The sequence below is a fragment of the Acinonyx jubatus genome, chromosome C1, assembly GCF_027475565.1.
Source record: "Acinonyx jubatus isolate Ajub_Pintada_27869175 chromosome C1, VMU_Ajub_asm_v1.0, whole genome shotgun sequence".
NCBI lineage: Eukaryota > Metazoa > Chordata > Mammalia > Carnivora > Felidae > Acinonyx > Acinonyx jubatus.
Genome location: NC_069381.1, coordinates 173875407 through 173897429, shown reverse-complemented (window position 1 = coordinate 173897429; position 22023 = coordinate 173875407). Strand labels below are relative to the sequence as shown.

General features: G+C 36.7%; 1 protein-coding gene across 4 annotated transcripts in view; it reads right to left on the bottom strand.

Annotated features, from left to right (window-relative positions):
* The window catches only part of PMS1 (PMS1 homolog 1, mismatch repair system component), an 84880-nt gene that overhangs the window by 22556 nt on the left and 40301 nt on the right, over window positions 1-22023 (bottom strand). For 2 of the 4 annotated variants that reach the window (XM_015077638.3, XM_053215432.1), the window contains exon 5: window positions 8547-8663. The exons of the other annotated variants lie outside the window; for them this stretch is intronic. In XM_015077638.3, the coding sequence (XP_014933124.2) occupies window positions 8547-8663 (117 nt within the window). The remainder of the gene's footprint in view (window positions 1-8546; window positions 8664-22023) is intronic. 4 annotated transcript variants of the gene reach the window in all.

Sequence of the window (22023 nt, the reverse complement as noted above, 5' to 3'; positions counted from 1 at the left end):
TTAAGTTATACAAAAAAGTAAAATCAAAGAGTAGTCTTAAAGTGCTCTAAAAATGAAAATCATGGTAGTTTATGGAAAAAGAATGACTGTTAGACCAAATCAGTGCAACCAAATAAAAAATTTGACTATACAGGACTCTCTGCCTAAATATTCCTCAACCTAGAAAACAAAACAAAAAAAAAAAAGAAAAGCAAAACATAAATACTTCTCCCCTGATTACTCTTCAACTGTAGACCTCTCCCTCTTTACCCTCATCTCCAACCTCCTATAATCTGGCTACTACTACATCTCCAATGGACACTCAGTCAACTTTTTGACTCTCTGCAGATCTTGACACCATAATTCTTTAATTTGGGAAGCACCACTCTGCTTCAGCCTTCTCTTTTCATCTTTCTGCTTCCCCCCAACACTTCCTCTTAGTCTGGTTTGCTGATTTCTTTCCCTTTGCTTACCGCCTATAAATGATGATGGTCCTGAGTTCTATCATCAGAGCCTTTTTTCTTGGTCTCTACTCTCCAAGTAATATCATTCACATCTATATAGATACACCAGCGATACTAAGATAAAGATGTGCAGCCTGTATTTCTTTCACCCCCCAAATGCTTTCTATTTTTAACTAGCTGTCACAAAAATCTTCTCAATCTCACCACATTCAAAACTTGATAAAATACTTCACCCCATTGCTGTCCTGCTGCACAACTGGTTTCTCCTACGTTCCCTTAGCATGATAATGAGCCCTGCCACCTATCCAATCTGTCAAACCTATCTCCTTTCCTCTACTCTGATTCTGTTCAAGTAACCCTGACTGGTGTCCTAACAGTAGTCTCCTCTTTCAGTAAGCCTCAAGAACACCAGGGAGTTCTATTTCTAAAGTAATAATTTAAGTACTTCTGCTCAGAACACTGGAATAAGTTCATGAAGGAACTCCCTTCTCCCCACCCCATCACAACTGCAAATATATAGCAGTGATAGATAAAATCAACTTATACAAAAATTTCAAAAGACTGAACCATTTAAAAGTAAGACAAATACAAGATGTTATGGATGCAAACCATAACAGAAAGTGATGGCTGAAATCAAAAGCCCTATGTGCTCTAGGATCACAAACCAGCTGTCAGAAAAAAAAATTTTTGTAACTATGTGTAGTAATGGATGTAACTAGACTTACTGTGGTGATCATTTTGTAATACATACATATTTTGTTGTACACTTGAAATTAATATAATGTTATATGTCAACTATATCTCAATTTAGAAAAGAAACTATTTATGCCAGTTAGAATTTAAATTCTGATGTGGAAACAGGGACAGAAAATACATACAAGGCAAGAGATCAAAATCAGTCTTTCCATATGAAATGGGCTGCTGAGACACCTCCCTTTCACCCCTTCAAAAATGCTTAAAAATACTGTGACCACGGTTTGTGGGGCTGCTTGCAAGGATTATAGGAAAGAGCATGGATAACTCCAAAATCAAAAATAAAGCTAAGCCAAGTCAGCTAGGAAAAGAGGTCTGTAAAATCTTGGCAGGATGAAAGACATGAACTACCTGGTTTTAAAATGGGGCCTGGAGGGTGGTGGTATCTGCCAAACCACAGAGAGGGAGAAGGTCGAGTGAGTAAAAACAAAATAACAAAAACAATAAACTTACATTCATGATGACTGTGCAAATTAAAATTTCAAAGTATATCAAACAGCAGAGAATGAAAGAACATTCTCCCACGAAAGTAGAAACAGTACAGCAATATGAAAAGAACTTTGAAGTTAGTATGTGTACTATACTTTTAAGAGTGAAGAAAAAGCAGGGGTACCATCCAGGTATCAAAAGCGTCCAACTTTTGATCTCAGCTCAAGTCTTTTTTTTATTTTTAAAAATACTTATTCATTTTTGAAAGACAGAGAGAGATAGAGCGCAAGCAGCGGGAGTGTCAAAGAGAAAGGGAGACACAGAATCCGAAGCAGGGTCCAGGCTCTGAGCTGTCAGCACAGATCCCAATGTGGGGCTCTAACTCACAGACTCGAGATCATGACCTGAGCCGAAGTCGGATGCTCAACCGACTGAGCCACCCAGGAACCCCACAGTTATAATTAAGTTTAAAAGAGAAGAGGAAAATGAATAAATTCTAAATCCTGGAAATACACAGATTTGGGAATAAAAATCAGACAGCACTGAGGAATTCACCAAGAACTTGGCATGGAATAATGCAGAGATAAAAAATATCCAGAGAAGACAGATGCCAAAAAACAAATATGAAACAAAATAAAGCTTTAGGAGCTCCCTTAAGCCAACAAAGCCACACTGGGAAACTCCTAATAAATGCTACCACAGCAGCAGTATAGCTGGGATCACCACCCATAATTAAGAGACTGTACAACATGGAGTGGCTGTAGTTAAGAAACGGACCTTCAACATTGTAGGAAGAGATATATAAAGATTCTCTATACCCAAGGTTCCCAATGACCAATGTGTTTGCCATCCCAGTACAGTGAAGGGGCCTTGGTGGCAAGTGTCCCAACTTGAAGGTATGTAATGGGATAAAAGTGAGATGAGGGGGGACAACTATTAGCGTTGACAAGCAACTTAAGATTGCTTTTGGGCAGGAATGAGAAGAGGTCAAAGAAACTCTGATATAGGACAACCCTCCTTACAAGCCCAGGAAGCATGGAGTGGTGATGGGTGGCTACTGGCAACATAAATATAGCACCTATTTAAATATGCAGTACACAAATAGAACAGGGATTTGATTAGATGATCACTCACTAGAGACACACTTAAAAGGTTATTATTCTGACAACTCATGGAACTGGAATGATTCAGCAACACATGCTTTCTAAATTACCCTATTCCTCCATGCAAGAATAATCACATGAAGGTGTAGCAAAAGTTTTGATATCCAAGATGGATTACCAGCAGTCCTCACACAATTCTATCTCAAGAGAAAATTAAGGGGCGCCTGGGTGGCTCAGTCAGTTAAGCGTCTGACTTTGGCTCAGGTCATGATCTCACGGTTCGTGGGTTCGAGCCCGGCGTCGGACTCTGTGCTGACAGCTCAGAGCCTGGGGCTTACTTCGGATTCTGTGTCTCCTCATCTCACTCTGCCCCTCCCCTGCTCATGCTCTGTCTCTCTCTATCTCTCAAGAATAAATAAACTTTAAAAAAAAAAAGAGAGAGAGAATTAAAAAAAGAGAAAATTTAAAAAAACAATGGGCAAGCAGAGATATGGCAACACATCTCAATACAGATTAGGGGAAAAAATTCTCAATTGCAAAACTAATGGGATAGTTCCAATCACACATGAAATCATAACTGACCAAGGTCTAAATCTGTTTTTCATACTTGAATGTGCACTGGGAACCTTGTTAAAATGCATATCCTGATTCAGTATTCTGGGACGAGGCCAGAGATCCTTCACTTCTAACAAGCATACAAGTAACGCCAATGCTGCTGGTCTTCAGACCAAACTATGACAGCTAGAATCTCTAGAGCACAATACCAAAGACCCGGAGTCTGGATCTCCTGTCATAAGCTTCCTGGGTTACCAGTGTCAACAACAAAGTCCCACGAAGCCACGAGGAACACAGGGGAATTTACTAGCCCAAGACAGTACCTTTACTATCCCAGGTCAGCCATCATAACCAGACTAAGGTGGCACTAGGTTATATTGAAACCACTGAACAACTATTAAGGGAGCTCTGAAAAACAGGACACATGTCAGATCATGGCCATGCTCCAGGTACTATAGCTGGCCAGTAAGGATGGCCTGAATTGTTCTTCAGGCAGAGAATATTAACTGAGTATAAACTCCCACCTAAGGCTAATAAAATGATAATAATTAAGAACTCAATACTGCAAGAAAAAGAGAAGAACGAGTAGTAGAAAAAGATTTCAACAAATTATGAAAAAAGAAAGAATAGAACAGAGAAACCAACTGCCCAGCACAACAGACAGCCTTCAGGTTTAAGGTCAACAGAGCAGCAAAAACAAACAGATTCTATTTTATAGACTCTTCTGTAAATAAACTGAATAAGAATAATTATAGACTCTTCTATAGAGACTGAATAAGAACAATTGATCTAATTTTGTGCTAGAAAGGAAAAAAAAAAGAAAAAGAAGAAGAAAGGGAATGGAGGGGGCAGGGAAGGGAAAGAAATGAAATGAATTTCCTGAGAACTAGAACAGTGAGTATGAGTGCAGTGTGCTAAGCCCCCACCCCATGATGGTATTTGTGACTCCCCCAGAGTCTGGGAACAGGAACAGGATCTTGATTAATTAATAGTCAAGTAAAGCCTAATAGTCAATAAGTCTAGCCACAAACACTGAGTTCCCAATTAGATTTCTTATTCACACAAAAAGATGGCTTGGAGGTAAAAGACCTGAAAAGCAAAGCAAAATTGACCTCCTAAGCAATAGATAGTTTAAGAAACAACTTTAAAATAGAAACAAAACTTAGCATCTCTAAAGATTCAAGATTTTGTATCCACAAAACAGTAAGAAGTTGTGAAAAAGCGGTAAATTTAAAAATGCCTTTGGAAATTAAACATAAAGGTTTCAAAATATTCAGAAGGGGCAAAAGAGGGTCAGACATCTCCAAAAACTTACAGAAAAAATATGAAAACCTGAGAAAAATAGTAAGAGAAAAGTAAGAGGAAGTCCTAAATCAATAATAAGGAGTTTAATTAAAAGAGAAAAATTATCGAGGTGCCTGGGTGGCTCAGTCGGTTCAGCGTCTGACTTCGGGTCAGGTCACAATCTCACAGTTTGTGGTTTGAGCCCCGTGTCAGGCTCTGTGCTGAGAGCTCAGAGCCTGGAGCCTGCTTCGGATTCTGTGTCTCCGTCTCTCTCTCTGCCCCTCCCCCACTCATGCTCTGTCTCTCAAAAAAAAGGGGAAAAATTATCAAAGTTATGACAGCTAGAAGTATATAACCCAGAGCTGAAAAAGATATATGACTATTCAGACTCAAGAAGTCTCAAACCAAGTGTTCAGTATAAAAAGCAAATGAGTAATAAAAGACACATCTATAGACATGCTTAAAAAACTGAACACAAAGATCCTAAAAAACGTTCAGAAAAAAAAAAAAAACACAGATCAGCTAGAAAGAAAGAATTGGAATGCATACATCTTCCCATCAGCCACAGTGAATGGTCAAAGACATTAAATGCCTTTAAACTTATTTTCTCTGCTAGAACTGATACATGAATTTAGCAAAGTTGCAGGATACAAAATCAATGTACAGAAATCAGTTGCATTCTTATACACTAATAATGAAGAAACAGAAAGACAAATAAAGAAATTGATCCCGGGGCGCCTGAGTGGCTCACTCAGTTAAGCGTCTGACTTCAGCTCAGGTCACGATCTCGCGGTCCGTGAGTTCGAGCCCCGCGTCGGGCTCTGGGCTGATGGCTCAGAACCTGGAGCCTGCTTCAGATTCTGTGTCTCCCTCTCTCTCTGCCCCTCCCCTGTTCATGCTCTGTCTCTCTCTGTCTCAAAAATAAATTAAAAAAAAAAAAACGTTAAAAAAAAAATTAAAAAAAAAAAAAAAAAGAAACTGATCCATTCACAATTGCACCAAGAAGCATAAAATACCTAGGAATAAATGTAACCAAAGATGTAAAACATCTGTATGCTGAAAACTATAGAAAGCTTATGAAGGAAATTGAAGAAGATATAAAGAAATGGAAAGACATTCCGTGCTCATGGATTGGAAGAATAAATATTGTCAAAATGTCAATACCACCCAAAGCTATCTACACATTCAATGCAATCCCAATCAAAATTGCACCAGCATTCTTCTCGAAACTAGAACAAGCAATCCTAAAATTCATATGGAACCACAAAAGGCTCCGAATAGCCAAAGTAATTTTGAAGAAGAAGACCAAAGCAGGAGGCATCACAATCCCAGACTTTAGCCTCTACTACAAAGCTGTAATCATCAAGACAGCATGGTATTGGCACAAAAACAGACACATAGACCAATGGAATAGAATAGAAACCCCAGAACTAGACCCACAAACGTATGGCCAACTCATCTTTGACAAAGCAGGAAAGAACATCCAATGGAAAAAAGACAGTCTCTTTAACAAATGGGGCTGGGAGAACTGGACAGCAACATGCAGAAGAATGAAACTAGACCACTTTCTTACACCATTCACAAAAATAAACTCAAAATGGATAAAGGACCTGAATGTGAGACAGGAAACCATCAAAACCCTAGAGGAGAAAGCAGGAAAAGACCTCTCTGACCTCAACCTCAGCAATCTCTTACTTGACACATCCCCAAAGGCAAGGGAATTAAAAGCAAAAATGAACTACTGGGACCTTGTGAAAATAAAAAGCTTCTGCACAGCAAAGGAAACAACCAACAAAACTAAAAGGCAACCAATGGAATGGGAAAAGATATTTGCAAATGACATATCGGACAAAGGGCTAGTATCCAAAATCTATAAAGAGCTCACCAAACTCCACACCCGAAAAACAAATAACCCAGTGAAGAAATGGGCAGAAAACATGAATAGACATTTCTCTAAAGAAGACATCCGGATGGCCAACAGGCACATGAAAAGATGCTCAACGTCGCTCCTCATCAGGGAAATACAAATCAAAACCACACTCAGATATCACCTCACGCCAGTCAGAGTGGCCAAAATGAACATATCAGGGGACTATAGATGTTGGCGAGGCTGTGGAGAAACGGGAACCCTCTTGCACTGTTGGTGGGAATGCAAACTGGTGCAGCCACTCTGGAAAACAGTGTGGAGGTTCCTCAAAAAATTAAAAATAGACCTACCCTATGACCCAGCAATAGCACTGCTAGGAATTTACCCAAGGGATACAGGAGTGCTGATGCATAGGGGCACTTGTACCCCAATGTTTATAGCAGCACTCTCAACATTAGCCAAATGATGGAAAGAGCCTAAATGTCCATCAACTGATGAATGGATAAAGAAATTGTGGTTTATATACACAATGGAGTACTACGTGGCAATGAGAAAGAATGAAATATGGCCCTTTGTAGCAACATGGATGGAACTGGAGAGTGTTATGCTAAGTGAAATAAGCCATACAGAGAAAGACAGATACCATATGGTTTCACTCTTATGTGGATCCTGAGAAACTTAACAGAAACCCATGGGGGAGGGGAAGGAAAAAAAAAAAGAGGTTAGAGTGGGAGAGAGCCAAAGCATAAGAGACTCTTAAAAACTGAGAACAAACTGAGGGTTGATGGGGGGTGGGAGGGAGGGGAGGGTGGGTGATGGGTATTGAGGAGGGCACCTTTTGGGATGAACACTGGGTGTTATGGAAACCAATTTGACAATAAACTTCATATATTGAAAAAAAAACATAAAAAAAAACTTATTTTCAACCTAGAATTCTACCTCTACCAGACTATTAAGAGAAGTACAAAATAAAGTCATTCTTGTATATAAAAGTCTACCCCTCATATCCCCTTTCTGTGGAAGTTAACTAAAGATGTATATGAGAAAAATGATAACAAAGACTAAGAAAGAAAAAGGCATGGGATATAAGAAATAGTGGAAACAACTAGTACTCCTATGAAAAAAAATTCCATTCCAGGATAAGATCTGTGCAGAATGTCTGATATGCGATCAGTCCAAATAAGAAATTGGGTTCTAAATCTAATTATTTAAAAAAAAATGGAACTCTAGCTATAGTTGGAGTAAGTAAAAGTGCTGGATTTTATTGCTGACAAGACGAAGAAAAGTTTCTTCACTTAAAAAAGGGAAAAAACCCAGATCTTAGAAACTCCAGAAAAAGCAAGAAACTATATAAGAGTCCACAGATAAAGCAAAGAAAAACATGACATTTTGAGCAATAAATACAACAAGAAAGGATATTCTATTTAATTGGGACAATAGAAATAGTCTCATTTGTATGGCATGGATACATAATGTGGATTCTTAAGAAATGTGATCCTAGAACAATACTAGGCTTTACAATGTAAATTATTTGTAGCCATAGTAATATACTCCATATAAGTTTTCAACTTTTAGAATCAATTTTCAAACAAAAGATGGAAAACTTAAAAATGGTTATAAAAGAAAACAAATTGCTTGACAACATAAAAGTAGAGTGGACACAACTGAGAGAGGGAAGAGCAAGTAAGAGTTGGAGTGTTCGTAACCTCATCTAACATTATAGGAACTCAAGAAGCACTGTCTGAAGCTAGAGATCAAGAAAAGAAAGATGCAGAATCTATTTAGAATAGGAAAGGGAAAACAAAGGTAAGAGAACTCAACTCTTCTTTAATACTGAAATGTAAACAGATAAGATACTCAATTGAAAATCATTATAAAAAAAATAATGTAACCACAATGCTTAAAATTAAAAACAAATACAAAGATAAAAACAGGAAGTAGGGATAGGGAGAGAGGGTTAAATATAAGCTGTAAATGTTATGTTCTTTTTTTACCTATACATATATTTAAGTAAAATGTTACAAGAACTTATTGCCACCTCAACTCCCCAGAAGAAAAATAATTGAGTTTCATTGTTAAACCAGAATTATTAAAGAACACTTTGTTGTATACCTGAGATTCTTCACAGTGGTACTGAAAGGATTCCATGTTGCCCATAACAGCAGTCCCCAGAACAGACATGAGAGCCATCTTATGATCAGATACTCTAGTTTTCTGCCAAATAACCGCCTAAGGACAAAAGACACAGATAACTTTGAATACAATTTAGATTTACTAAATTCAAGTACTACACCATTTATTTCTGTATTTAGCATTCATCCCCAGCTTGTATTTTCAATATCATTTAGAAGAGAAGCATGGGCTATACAGTCAGTCAGAACTCTGGTTCTGAATTTTAGTAACTGTATATGTTACAGCATAAAATCTATTTAACTTCCCCTAACCTCGGTGTTCTCTCTACAAGATGACTAACAATATTTATCTCCCAGAATTTTTGAAACATGAAAATATACAATGTAGGCAAACACAAAGGCCAGTACCTAATCCTAAACTTTAGAATATATAATTCAAAGTACATTTAAATTGTTAAGCTAAATGATTTCTGTAAATACACTTATATAAAAATTTGAGATAATGCATGCTCTTTAAAATTATCTTTGGGGCGCCTGGGTGGCTCAGTCGGTTAAGCGTCCAACTTCAGCTCAGGTCATGATCTCACAGTTTGTGGGTTTGAGCCCCACGTCGGGCTCTGTGCTGACAGCTCAGAGCCGGGTGGCTGTTTCAGGTTCTGGGTCTCCCTCTCTCTCTGCCCCTCCCCTGTTCACGCTCTGTCTCTGTCTCAAGAATAAATGTTAAAAAAATTTTTTTTTTAATTAAAAAAATAAATAAATAAAATTATCTTTCTATGTTACTTCTATCCCGACTTTCTCCAGGGTTTTTATTAAGAAAGGATGCTGAATTTTGTCAAATGCTTTTTCTGCACCGATTGACAGGATCATATGGTTCTTATCTTTTCTTTTATTAATGTGATGTATCACATTGGTTGATTTACAAATATTGAACTAGCCCTGCAGCCCAGGAATGAATCCCACTTGATCACGGTGAATAATTTTTTATTTATTTGAATTTATTTATTTGAATTCGATTTGCTAGCATCTTGTTGAGAATTTTTGCATCCATATTCATCAGGGATATTGGCCTATAGTTCTCTTTTTTTTGCTGGGTCTCTGTCTGGTTTGGGAATTAAACTAATGCTGGCTTCATAAAATAAGCCTGGAAGTTTTCCTTCCCTTTCTAATGAAAAGCCCACAGCTAATATCATCCTCAACGGGGAAAAACTGAGAACTTCAACATCTCACTATTATGTATTGCTTTGAAAGTGATCTGAATTAGAAAAAAATATACAAACTACATGAAATCTAAGTATTAAAAAATAGTAAATAATTAAAAACTGAGGTATAGGTTTAATGTGTATATTTCTAAACAAAAAATTATGTCTTGATAACTACATTTATACTTAAAGGACAATACACTGGACTATTTAAAACTGTCACTGCTCCAGGAAACATGGGATGAAGAATCACAAGAACATTTCTAATCTTTAATTTCATTACATATAATATATACTTATCCCAATTAATTAGAGAAACTGATTTTGAATTTTTTCAGCAAATATTTACTGAGCATTAACTTCATACCAGATTCCATGCTAAAAGCTGGGAATACAAAGATGAAAGGACAAGGAACTGGCTCTCAACAAGCTAAAAATATAAAAGGAAAACAAAATATTAAAATAATTATAATGCATAATACCTCCCAAAAAACAAAAATCCAGGGCTGGATGGTTTTCCAGGGGAATTCTACCAAACATTTAAAGAAGAGTTAACACCTATTCTTTTGAAGCTGTTCCAGAAAATAGAAATGGAAGGAAAACTTCAAACTCATTCTATGAGGCCAGCATTACCTTGATTCCAAAACCAGACAAGGACCCCACTAAAAAGGAGAACTATAGACCAATTTCCCTGATGAACATGGATGCAAAAATTCTCAACAAGATACTAGCTAACCAGATCCAACAGTACATTAAAAAAATTATTCACCACAATCAAGTGGGACTTATACCTGGGATGCAAGGTTGGTTTAATGTCCGCAAATCAATGTGATATATTGTGTTAATAAAATAAAGAGTAAGAACCACATGATCCTCTCAATAGATGCAGAGAAAGCATTCAACAAAATACAGCATCCTTTCTTGATAAAAACCCTCAAGAAAGTAGGGATAGAAGGATCATACCTCAAGATCACAGAAGCCATATATGAGAGACCCACTGCTAATATCATCCTCAATGGGGAAAAACTGACAGCTTCCCCCTTAGGTCAGGAACATGACAGGGATGTCCACTCATACCACTGTTATTCAACACAGTATTGGAAGTCTTAGCCTCAGCAATCAGACAACACAAAGGAATAAAAGATACCCAAACTGGCAAGGAGGAAGTCAAACTTGCACTCTTCGCAGATGACATGATATTCTATACAGAAAACCCAAAAGATTCTACCAAAAAACCCAGCTAGAATTGATTCATGAATTCAGCAAAGTTGTAAGATATAAAATAAATGCACAGAAATCAGTTGCATTTCTATACACGAATAATGAAGCAACAGAAAGAGAATTCAAAGAATTGATCCCATTTACAATTGCACCAAAACTCATAAAATACCTACAAATAAACCTAACCAAAGAGGTGAAAAATCTATACACTGAAAACTATAGAAAGCTTATAAAAGAAACTTAAGAAGACACACACACACACACACAAAGGAAAAATATTCCATGCTCATGGATTGGAAGGACAAATATTGTTAAAATGTCAATACCACCCAAAGCAATCTACATATTTAATGCCATCCCTATGAAAACAACACCAGCATTCTTCACAGAGCTAGAACAAACAATCCTAAAATTTGTATGGGACCAGAAAAGACCCTGAATAGCCAAAGCAATCCTGAAAAAGAAAACCAAAGCTGGAGGCATCACAATTCTGGATTTCAAGCTGTATTACAAAGCTATAATCATCAAGACAGTATATAGTGGCACAGAAACAGACACTCAGATTGATGGAACAGAACAGAGAACCCAGAAATGGACCCACAAACATATGGGCAACTAATCTTTGACAAAGCCAGAAAGAATACCCAATGGAATAAAGACAGTCTCTTCAGCAAATGGTGTTGGGAAACTGGACAGCCAAATGCAGAATGAACCTGGACCATTTTCTTACACCACACACAAAAATAAACTCAAAATGGATGAAAGACCTAAAAATAAAACAGGAAGTCATCAAAATCCTCGAGGAGAAAGCAGGCAAAAACCTCTTTGACTTCGGCCACAGCAACTTCTTACTCAACACATCTCTGGAGGAAAGGGAAACAAAAGCAAAAATGAACTATTGGGACCTCATCAAAATAGAAAGCTTCTGCACAGCAAAAGAAACAATCAGCAAAACTAAAAGGCAACCAACGGAATGGGAGAAGATATTTGCAAATGACATATCAGATAAAAGGTTACTATCCAAAATCTATAAAGAACTTACCAAACTCAACACCTGAAAAACAAAGAATTCAGTGAAGAAATGGGCAAAAGACATGAACAGACACTGTTCAAAATAAGACATCCATATGGCTAACAGACACATGAAAAAAATGCTCAACATCACTCATCATCTGGGAAATACAAATCAAAACCACAATGAGATACCACCTCACACCTGTCAGAATGGCTAACATTAACAACTCTGGCAACAACAGATGTTGGTGAGGATGCAGAGAAAGAAGATCTCTTTTGCACTGCTGGTGGGAATGCAAAGTGATGCAGCCATTCTGGAAAACAGTATGGAGGTTCCTCAAAAAATTAGAACTAGAACTACCCAACGACCCAGCAATTACACTACTAGGTATTTATCCAAAGGATAAAGGTGTGCTGTTTTGAAGGGACACATGCACCCCAATGTTTGTAGCAGTGCTCTCAACAATAGCCAAAGTATGGAATGAGCCCAAATGTCCATCAACAGATGACTGGATAAAGAAGATGTGGTATATGTGTAAAATGGAGTAGGGGCGCCTGGGTGGCTCAGTCGGTTAAGCGGCCGACTTCGGCTCAGGTCACGATCTTGCGTTCTGTGAGTTCGAGCCCCGCGTCGGGCTCTGTGCTGACCGCTCAGAGCCTGGAGCCTGTTTCGGATTCTGTGTCTCCCTCTCTCTCTGATCCTCCCCCGTTCATGCTCTGTCTCCATCTCAAAAATAAATAAACGTTAAAAAAAAAAAATTTTTTTTAAAATGGAGTATTACTCGGCAATCAAAAAGAATGAAACCTTGCCATTTGCAACTATGTGGATGGAACTAGAGGGTATTATGCTAAGCGAAATTAGTCAAAGACAAGTATCATATGACTTCACTCATGTGGAATTTAAATACAAAACAGATGAACACAGGAGAAGGGAAGCAAAAATGATATAAAAACAGGGAGGGGGACAAAACATAAGAGACTCTTAAATACAGAGAACTGAGGGTTGCTGGAGGGGTTGTGGGCAAGAGGCATAGAAGAAGACACTTGTTGGGATGAGCAATGGGTGTTATACGTAGGGGGTGAATCACTGCATTCCACTCCTGAAATCATTATTGCACCATACGCTAACTTTGATGTAAATTAAATAAAAATAAATAAAAATTATAATGCATTATAAAAACCGCTATTACAAAACACAGAGGAGGCAGTATAGAAGAAACCTAGGTCTACTTCACAGAGCCAAATGCATGTGCAGTGAGACCTGAAAGGAGCTGGCCATCCACAAATCATGGGAAGGGCAATGCTGACAGATAGAAGGGCACATGCAACACATGGAAGCATAGAGAATATGCCTTTGCTGAGGATGGAAGCTGGACAGAAAGGAGCAAGATCCTGAATGAACTATCATACCATGGAAGCAAGTTTATGGTTTATCTTACATGCAATGCAGAGTCACTGGAGAAACACATCTAGTTGGGAAAATGCCTGATCACACATAGATATCAGAAAAAGATCTTTGGATTTTAAGGACATTATGTTAAGTGAGAGAAGTCAGACAAAGAAAGATAAATACTGTATGATATCATTCATATATGGAATGTAAAGACAAACTTGTAGAAATCACAGAATAAAATGGTAGTTACTAGGGGATGGGGAAATAGGACAGATGTTGTTTAAAGGTACAAACTTGCAACAAGTAGTAAATAAGTCCTAGAGATCTAATGCATAATATAGCAAATACTGACAACAGTATTACATAATAATCATTAAACTTGTTATGAGAGCAGAACCTAATTATCCCAACCACTAAAGAAAATTATGTAATATGACAGAAATACTTATTATTGCTACAATGGTAACTATATTACAATATATAAATGTATCATTTAACATGCTGTAAATCTTTCTTTTTAATTAAAAAAAATTTTTTTTTACATTTTATTTTTGAGAGAGAGACAGACAAAGCACAAGTGGGGGAGGGGCAGAGAGAGACAGAGAGAGAGAGAGAGACAGACAGACACAGAATCCAAAGCAGGCTCCAGGCTCTGAGCTGTCAGCACAGAGCCCGATGCGGGGCTTGAACCCACAGACCGTGAGATCATGACCTGAGCCGAAGTCAGATGCTCAACCAACTGAGCCACCTAGGTGCCCCATAACATGCTGTATATATCTTAAATTTATGTAATAGGTAAACTGTATTTAAATCAAAATGATCTTTTATAACAATGATTTATTGAGAACTGAAACTAAAGTAATATGGATTTTTAAAAATGTGACTGTATTAATCCAACTCAAAGTGTCTCAACTTATACTGAGGACATGCAAAATTGAAGTCCACATTCATAAAACATTCCCATTCAGCCCTGAGGACTGTGTGTGATTCCTGGCACACTAGCTGTAAAGCTAACAATTTTTCTTCCACTTACCAAAAAACAAAGTGGAATACAAGTTAGTGAAAATGACATTTACAGGATTATTCCTCTAGTTTTTTTTTTAAGGTAAAACATTTACAATCTCTGGTATTTTACTAATATTAATACTGTGGTTGAGACTGGTCTAGGTAATAGAACCACACATATTGCTAAGAGGGGAAGAGAACACGGATAAACTAAAGGACATGAAATAGACTTAATGTGACTTGGTGACTGACTGCATGTGGAGAGGAAGAAAAGAAGAATCAGGAATGCAACGGTGTCCCTGGTATCAAGAACACTGTCATATACCCAATAGGGCACAACAAACAATTTGTTGAAGGAATGAACATTTGTAGAATACATTTTTCTAGAGAAAAGTAACCTGAGTGGAATTGAAAACGACTTCTTTATTTTTAAAAATTAAGACTGTGGGTTGTCATCTCACTACATGGGTTAGAAATTATAGTCTTTGGGGCACCTGGATGGTTCAGTAGGTTAAGCATCTGACTCATGATCTCAGCTTAGGTCTTGAACTCAGGGTAGTGAGTTCAAGCCCCAAGTTAAGCTCCATGCTGGGTGTGGGGGCTTAAAAAAAAAAAAAAAGGAAAGAAATTATAGTCATTGTCTACTAATTTACTTTAGGAAATCCAAAGGAACCTCTATTTTTCTTTCATTTTTTAAATATTACACTTTTATTGAGATACAATTCATAAACCATACAAATTCTCCCATTTTAAGTGTATAAGACAATGGTTTTCAGTATATTTACAAGGTTATGCAACTATCACAACTAATTTTAGAACAATTTTATCATTCCAAAGAGAAACCCTGTACCCATTAACACCCTCCATTCTCTGCCACCTTTACCCAAGGTGATCACTAATTTACCTTCTGTCTCTATAAATTTGCCTACTTGGGGTTTTTCATATAAATGGAATCATACAATACATAGTTTTTTGTGAGTGGTTTCTTTCACTTAATGTAACATTTTCAAGGTTTATCCATGTTGTAACAGTGCCCCCTTGTTGTTGTTGTTTTGAAGGAGATTTCACGATGTTTGGCTTTAGATGTCTGTGAGATTTTTCCCTAGATCACATGAGATTTGTCAATAGGGAATGGGGGGAGGATTAGGGGGGGAAGTAGAGAGAATTTTAAGCAGGTTCCATAACCACTGCAGAGCAGAGCCCAGCATGGGGCTCAATCTCACAAACCATGAAACGATGACCTGAGTTGAAATCAAGAGTCAGACACTTAATCAACTGAGCCATCAAGGTGGCACTCTCCTTCCTTTTTTAATGATTAAGTAATATTCCACTGTATGGCTATATTTTTGAACTATCCTTTCACTGGATGATATATGTTTGGATTTTTTCTACCTTTTGGCTATTATGAATGATGTGGGTATGAACATTCATGTGCAAGTTTTTGTGTGAAATACGTTTCCATTTCTCTTGGGTATGTTCCTAGAAGTGAAATTGCTGGGTAATATGGTAACTAGTTTTTGAGGAAATGCCAGACTGCACTCTTTACATTTCCTGTATGTTTGCACGTAAAAAGACAAAGAACTGCTGGATTCTTTCTTTTTTTTTTTTTTAATGTTTTTTATTCATTTTTGAGAGAGAGAGAGAGCAGAGGAGGGGCAGAGAGAGAGAGGGAGAGAGAGAATCCAAGCAGGCTGTCTGTGCAGAGCCTGCTGCGGGGCTCCAACTCACAAACTGGGAGATCATGACCCGAGCCGACATTAAGAGTCGGCCGCTTAAACAACTGAGCCACCCCAGTACCCCTGCTGGCTTCTGAATTATAGCTGTTATTTTAAGCCAGCTATTAGCTGGTGTTTTAAGGAACAATATTCAAAATAACAGAAAGTAGGTAAAGTTCTGAATAATGTACGGGAATGAAGTGCCCCTGCTTCAAACTTTCCATATCACAATTTACTCTAAACAAGGAACAGTTGAGCAATAACAATTTATTCACAAAAAGTTTCTCTCTTTAAAGCTACATCTCTGATATATACATGTAAAGATGTTTTAAAAAGTAGTCAAGAAAATATTTCAAGAAAATTAATGTTTTAAGATTTCTAAATTTCCTGCACTGAATACACATAAAACTTGTAATACTTCTAATGTAAATATATAATTTTAGTTTGTATTAGAGTGCTGCCTAAGGTGATGCCTAAAGATATAAATCTTAGCTGCTGATTAATCCAAACATGTTATTTCACTGCCTGACCTGATAAACAGCTAGTGCACAGGATTGCAAAAAGATCACTTGAAGAAATGGGTTCTAAAAAAGCTATCAAACATAAGAATCATTAAATGTAGAATTTCTTTTCTTAAAGTGAACATGGCTAGTAGTTCTGGAACAACATTTCACAGTAGGCGATTATTGCATCAGATCAATGGGGCTAATTTAGGAGCATTTTCTAAATGAGTTACAGTTGGGATAGCAATAAATGATAAAGAGGTCTGCCAACAAATTAAATCCTCACTTCAACTTAGGCAAAGTAAAATTCATTTTCAAAAAAAAGAACCCATTGTGAAAACAATGGATGAAAAATTTTTTAAATGTGGTAATTAAAAATTAAGGATCTTTGTTTTTAAAGAAACTCAATTTTTAAATACTGTATTTTCTACAGCAAAGTTTTTAGTTTAGTTTGTTTTCTCCACCATTTCATCAATCCTGTATTCTTTTCTAAAAGAGATTTTCTTTTCACTTCTTGAAGTTTTGCATATATTTTGCCCTAAGGCTGAAAGCTTAACATGTGCTAAAAATACACACACATACCCCCATATGTTTTCTATCTAGGTCACACAAAGTTGGAGCATCTGGATGTGCCAAGTAAGAATCTGACTCTAGTCAGTACGATGACAGTGCAAAAACACCTCAATAAAAAATATATTATTACATGCACATTAAGTAATTGATTGACATTAGCCAAATATATCTTGTCACTCTTCCTATTTCATTGACATATACTATTTGAAGGAAGTGATTAGATGAGATACTCAGTATTAAAGTAGTAAGCCTCAACTGTGAAGTCAATTTGCAATAGCAGGAAAAAGGAGGCTGCACACAGGTGATGTACAATTAACTAAAAAATGCACTGCTACTAACACTGCCTGACCAAAGGTGACTCATTCTAGAATATGAAATAAAAAGTATACATATTGGCCTAGACTGCAATCAAACCTTTGAAACAGATAATATGCACAGATATACTAATAAGTTCCCACCTGAATTTCTTTAAAAAAGCTTTAACTACTTCCAATATAATTATCACTACTGCTAAAAGAATATCACATTGTATTAACATCATAAACATTCATATGACTTGATTCTTGCTATGTACCCACAGACTAAAAAAGGAAGAGTAAAATTTATTCAACACAAGTCTGAATTTAGTATCTCTTATCCTTACTTTTACTCAGCTTCAATGTCTCTTATTTTATATTCATTTTTTGAAATAGAGTATACATAATAATTTTTCCTGAAGATTACAAAGAAATTAGTACCAGTAACTTCACCTATGGGAGGGGAGGCTTATAGGAGCTAATTAAGAGTAATTTTTTCACTGTACCTTTTCTTATTTTTTTTTTGGTTTTTGAACCCTGTAAAGATAGGATTTTTCAAAAAGTTAAATAAAAATTTAAAAACATGAAATTAATCTTTACAGAACTTTCAAAGGAAGATTGTAGACACTCTCTGTGGTCTTTAAAACAAGAAAGATTATTTCCAAGATTTGATTAATCTTATTAGAAATGTTTTTCTAATAATCTTTCAGATTAGCCTTTCTGAAAGCGCTTTCATCTTGGAACCCTGAACCATCACTTCCATCCATATTTAACTTTACAGAAAAGGTTATGTGCAAATCAAGCTGCTTTTGCTTTGTAACTATTTGATTTCAGCTTTTCCTCTTTATTCTCACTGAATAGAATACCTTTTCTATTACAATTTATTTTTCATGAGATATTTCTTAATTAAGACAAAACAAGTCTTAACAAATTTAGGCAGATTGAAACATATCAAGGAATTTTTTCTGACCACAATGGAATGAAACTAGAAATCAACAGGAAGAAAAGTAGAAAAGTCACAGTATGTGGAAATTAAATAACACACTCCTAAACAACCACTGAGTCAAAGACACAAGAATATCAGAAAATACTTTAAGGTAAATGAAAGACAATGTACCAAAACTTATGGGATGCAGTAAAAGCAGTACAGTTTATCCAGAGCAATAACACATTAAAAAAGAAAGATGTCAAATAAACAACCTAACTAGCCCAACCAACCAACTTTTCTAGCACCTGAAGGAGCTAGAAAAACAATAAAATAAGAGCAAAGTTAGCAGAAGGAAGGAAATAAAGATTAGAACAGAGCAGAAATAAATTAAAGAGAAAATAGAAAAACAGCAGAAAAAAAACCTAAGAGTTGTTTTTTTTGATACAGTATATTAACAAAATAAAGGATAAAAATTGCATCATTCTCTCAACAGGTACAGAAAAAGCATTTGATAGAACTCAACACCATTTCATGATTAAAACTCAATAAACTAGGAATAGGAGGAAAGTACCTCAACATAATAAAAGCCATCTATGAAAATCCCATAGCAGTCATTACACTCCATGGTAAAAAACTAAAAGTTTTTTTTTTTTTTGAGATCAGGAACAAGACAAGGATGCCTGTTTCTGCCACTTCTATTCATCATACAACTTAAAGTCCTGGCTAAAGCAATTAGGCAAGAAAAAGAAATAAAAGGCATCCAAACCAGAAAGGAAGAAGTAAAATTGTCCATGTTTGCAGATGACACGATCCTATACATAGAAAACCCTGAAGACTCCATCAAAAACCTGTTAGGGGGTACGTAAGTGGCTCAGTTGGGTTAGCATCTGACTCTTAATTTCAGCCCAGGTCATGATCTCATGGTTCATGGGTTTGAGACCCATGTTGGGCTCTGCACTGACAGCACAGAGCCTACGTGGAATTCTCTCTCCCTTTCTCTTTGCCTCTCGTCTGCTCTTTCTCTCTCTCAAAATAACAAAAATATCATATTAAAAAAAAACTTAGAACTAATAAATTCAGTAAAGTTGCGAGATACAAAATCAACATACAAAACCAGCTATCCACTAACAATGAGCTATCTGAAAAAGAATTAGAAAAACAATCCCATTTACAAGAGCACCAAAAAGGAAAAAAATACTTAGGAATAAATTTAAAAGGTGAAAGACTTGTAGGCTGAGAACAACAAAACACTGACAAAAGAAATTAAAGATGACAAATGGGAAGGCATCCTGTGTTCATGGATCAGAAGATTTAGTATTATTAAAATGTCCATATTACCCAAAGCACTCTACAAATTCAATGCAATTCCTACCAAAAATCCTAATGACATTCTTTATAGAAATAGAAAAACACAATTCTAAAACTCATGGAACCACAAAAGACCACAAACAGCCAAATCAATCCAGAGGTAAAGAACAAAACTGGAGACATCACACTACCTACTTTCAAAATATATTACTACAGTAAACACAACAGTATGGTACTGGCATAAAGACAATCATAAAGGCAGACGGAAAAGAGTAGAAAGCCTAGAAATAAATCCATGCATATATGGTCAACTGATATCTGATGAGGATGTCAAGAACACACAATGCAGAAAGGAGAGTCTCTTCAACCAACAGGGCTGGAAAAATGATATCCATATACAAAAGAACGAAGTTGGACCCTTATCTTACATTATACATAGAAATCAATTTAAAATGAATTAAAGACTTAAATATAAGACCAAAAATTGTAAAACTCCTAAAAGAGAAGACAGGAGAAAATCTTCATGATGCTGATCTTGGCAATGATTTCTTTGATATTACACCAAAAGCACAAGCAACAAAGAAAAACAGACAAGAGGGACTAATCAAACTAAAATGCTTCTGCACAGCTAAGGAAGCTATCAACAGAATGAAAAGGCAACCCATGGAATGGTAGAAAACATGTACAAACTATATATCTAATGATTAATCTCCAAAGTATGTAAGGCACTCCTATAACTCCCTAACAAAAACACTAATACCAATGAAAAAATGGGTGAAGACCTTGAACAGACATTTCTCCAAAGAAGAAAATATAAAAGGCCATCAGATATGTGAAAAAATGCTCAATCTCACTAATCATCAGGTAAATGCAAATTAAAACCACAATGAGGTATCACCTCACACCTGTCAGGATGGCTATTATCAAAAACTGAAAAGATAAATATTGAGAAAGATGTGGAAAAACTGGAACCCTTGTATACTATTCATGAGGATGCAAATACTATGGAAATAGTATGGAGGTACCTCAAAATATTAAAAACAGAACTACTATATGATCTAGGAATCCAATCTCATGACAGAGTATTTATTCAAAGGAACTGAAAGCAGGCTCTGAAAGTGGTATTAGCACTCACATTCACTGCAGTATTACATACAACAGCTAGGATGTGGAAACAACTTAAATGTCCACTGACAGATCAATGGTTAAAGAAAATGTAGTATATCCATTTGATAGAATATTATTCAGCCTTAAAAAAGGAAATTCTGTAATATGTGACAACATGGAGGATTCTTGGGGATATTATGCCAAGTGAAATAAGTCAGTCACAGAAAGACAAATCCATGAATCTGCTTATATGAGGTATTAGTTAAGTTCATTAAATCAAAGAATGGAATGGTAGTTATCCAGGGGATGGGGGGGAGGGGAAAATAGGGAGTTACTAATGAATGGGCATCAAATTTCAGTTAAACACAATTAAGTTCTAAAGATCTGCTGTGTAACATTGTACCTCTAGTCAACAATATTGCACCGTATACTAAAAAGATTAAGAAGTAGCTCTCATGTTAAGTGTTCTTGACAAAATAATGTTTAGAAAGAAAGAGATAAACACCAAATCCAGAGATTCTGAGCTTCTAATACTCCCATCAGCTGGCTCCTGGTGTTTCCCTGATGGTACTTCTCTTCCCAAGCATCCTGTTTTATTCAGGCAAATGTCCTGGTGATAGATAACCTTATTTTCTAATTTTATGCCTTTTTTTTGATAGAGAGGGGGAGAGAGAAAGTGTATGCCCGCATAGGGGTGGGACAGGTCGGGGGGAGAGGGAGAGACAGAGAGAGAGACAGAGAGACAGAGACAGAGAATCTTAAGCAGGATCCATGCCCATAACACAGTGCAACACGGGGCTTGATCTCACAACCGTGAGGTCATGACCTGAGCCAAAATCAAGAGTTGGAGGTTTAACCAACTGAGCACCCAGGTGCCCATTGTGCCTCTTTTTAAAAACAAGCAGTAAGTTTTGGGGCACCTGGGTGGCTCAGTCGGTTGAGCGTCTGACTTCGGCTCAGGTCATGATCTCGCGGTTTGTGAGCTCGAGCCCCGCATCGGGCTCTGTGCTGACAGCTCAAAGCCTGGAGCCTGCTTCAGATTCTGTGTCTCACTCTCTCTCTGCCCCTCCCCTGCATGCTCTGTCTCTGTCTCAAAAATAAAAAAAACACTTAAAAAAAAAAAAAACAAGCAGTAAGGTTTAAAGCTAACAACTAACATCCAACTTGGAGATGATTAACTTTCCTTTCTTAATTG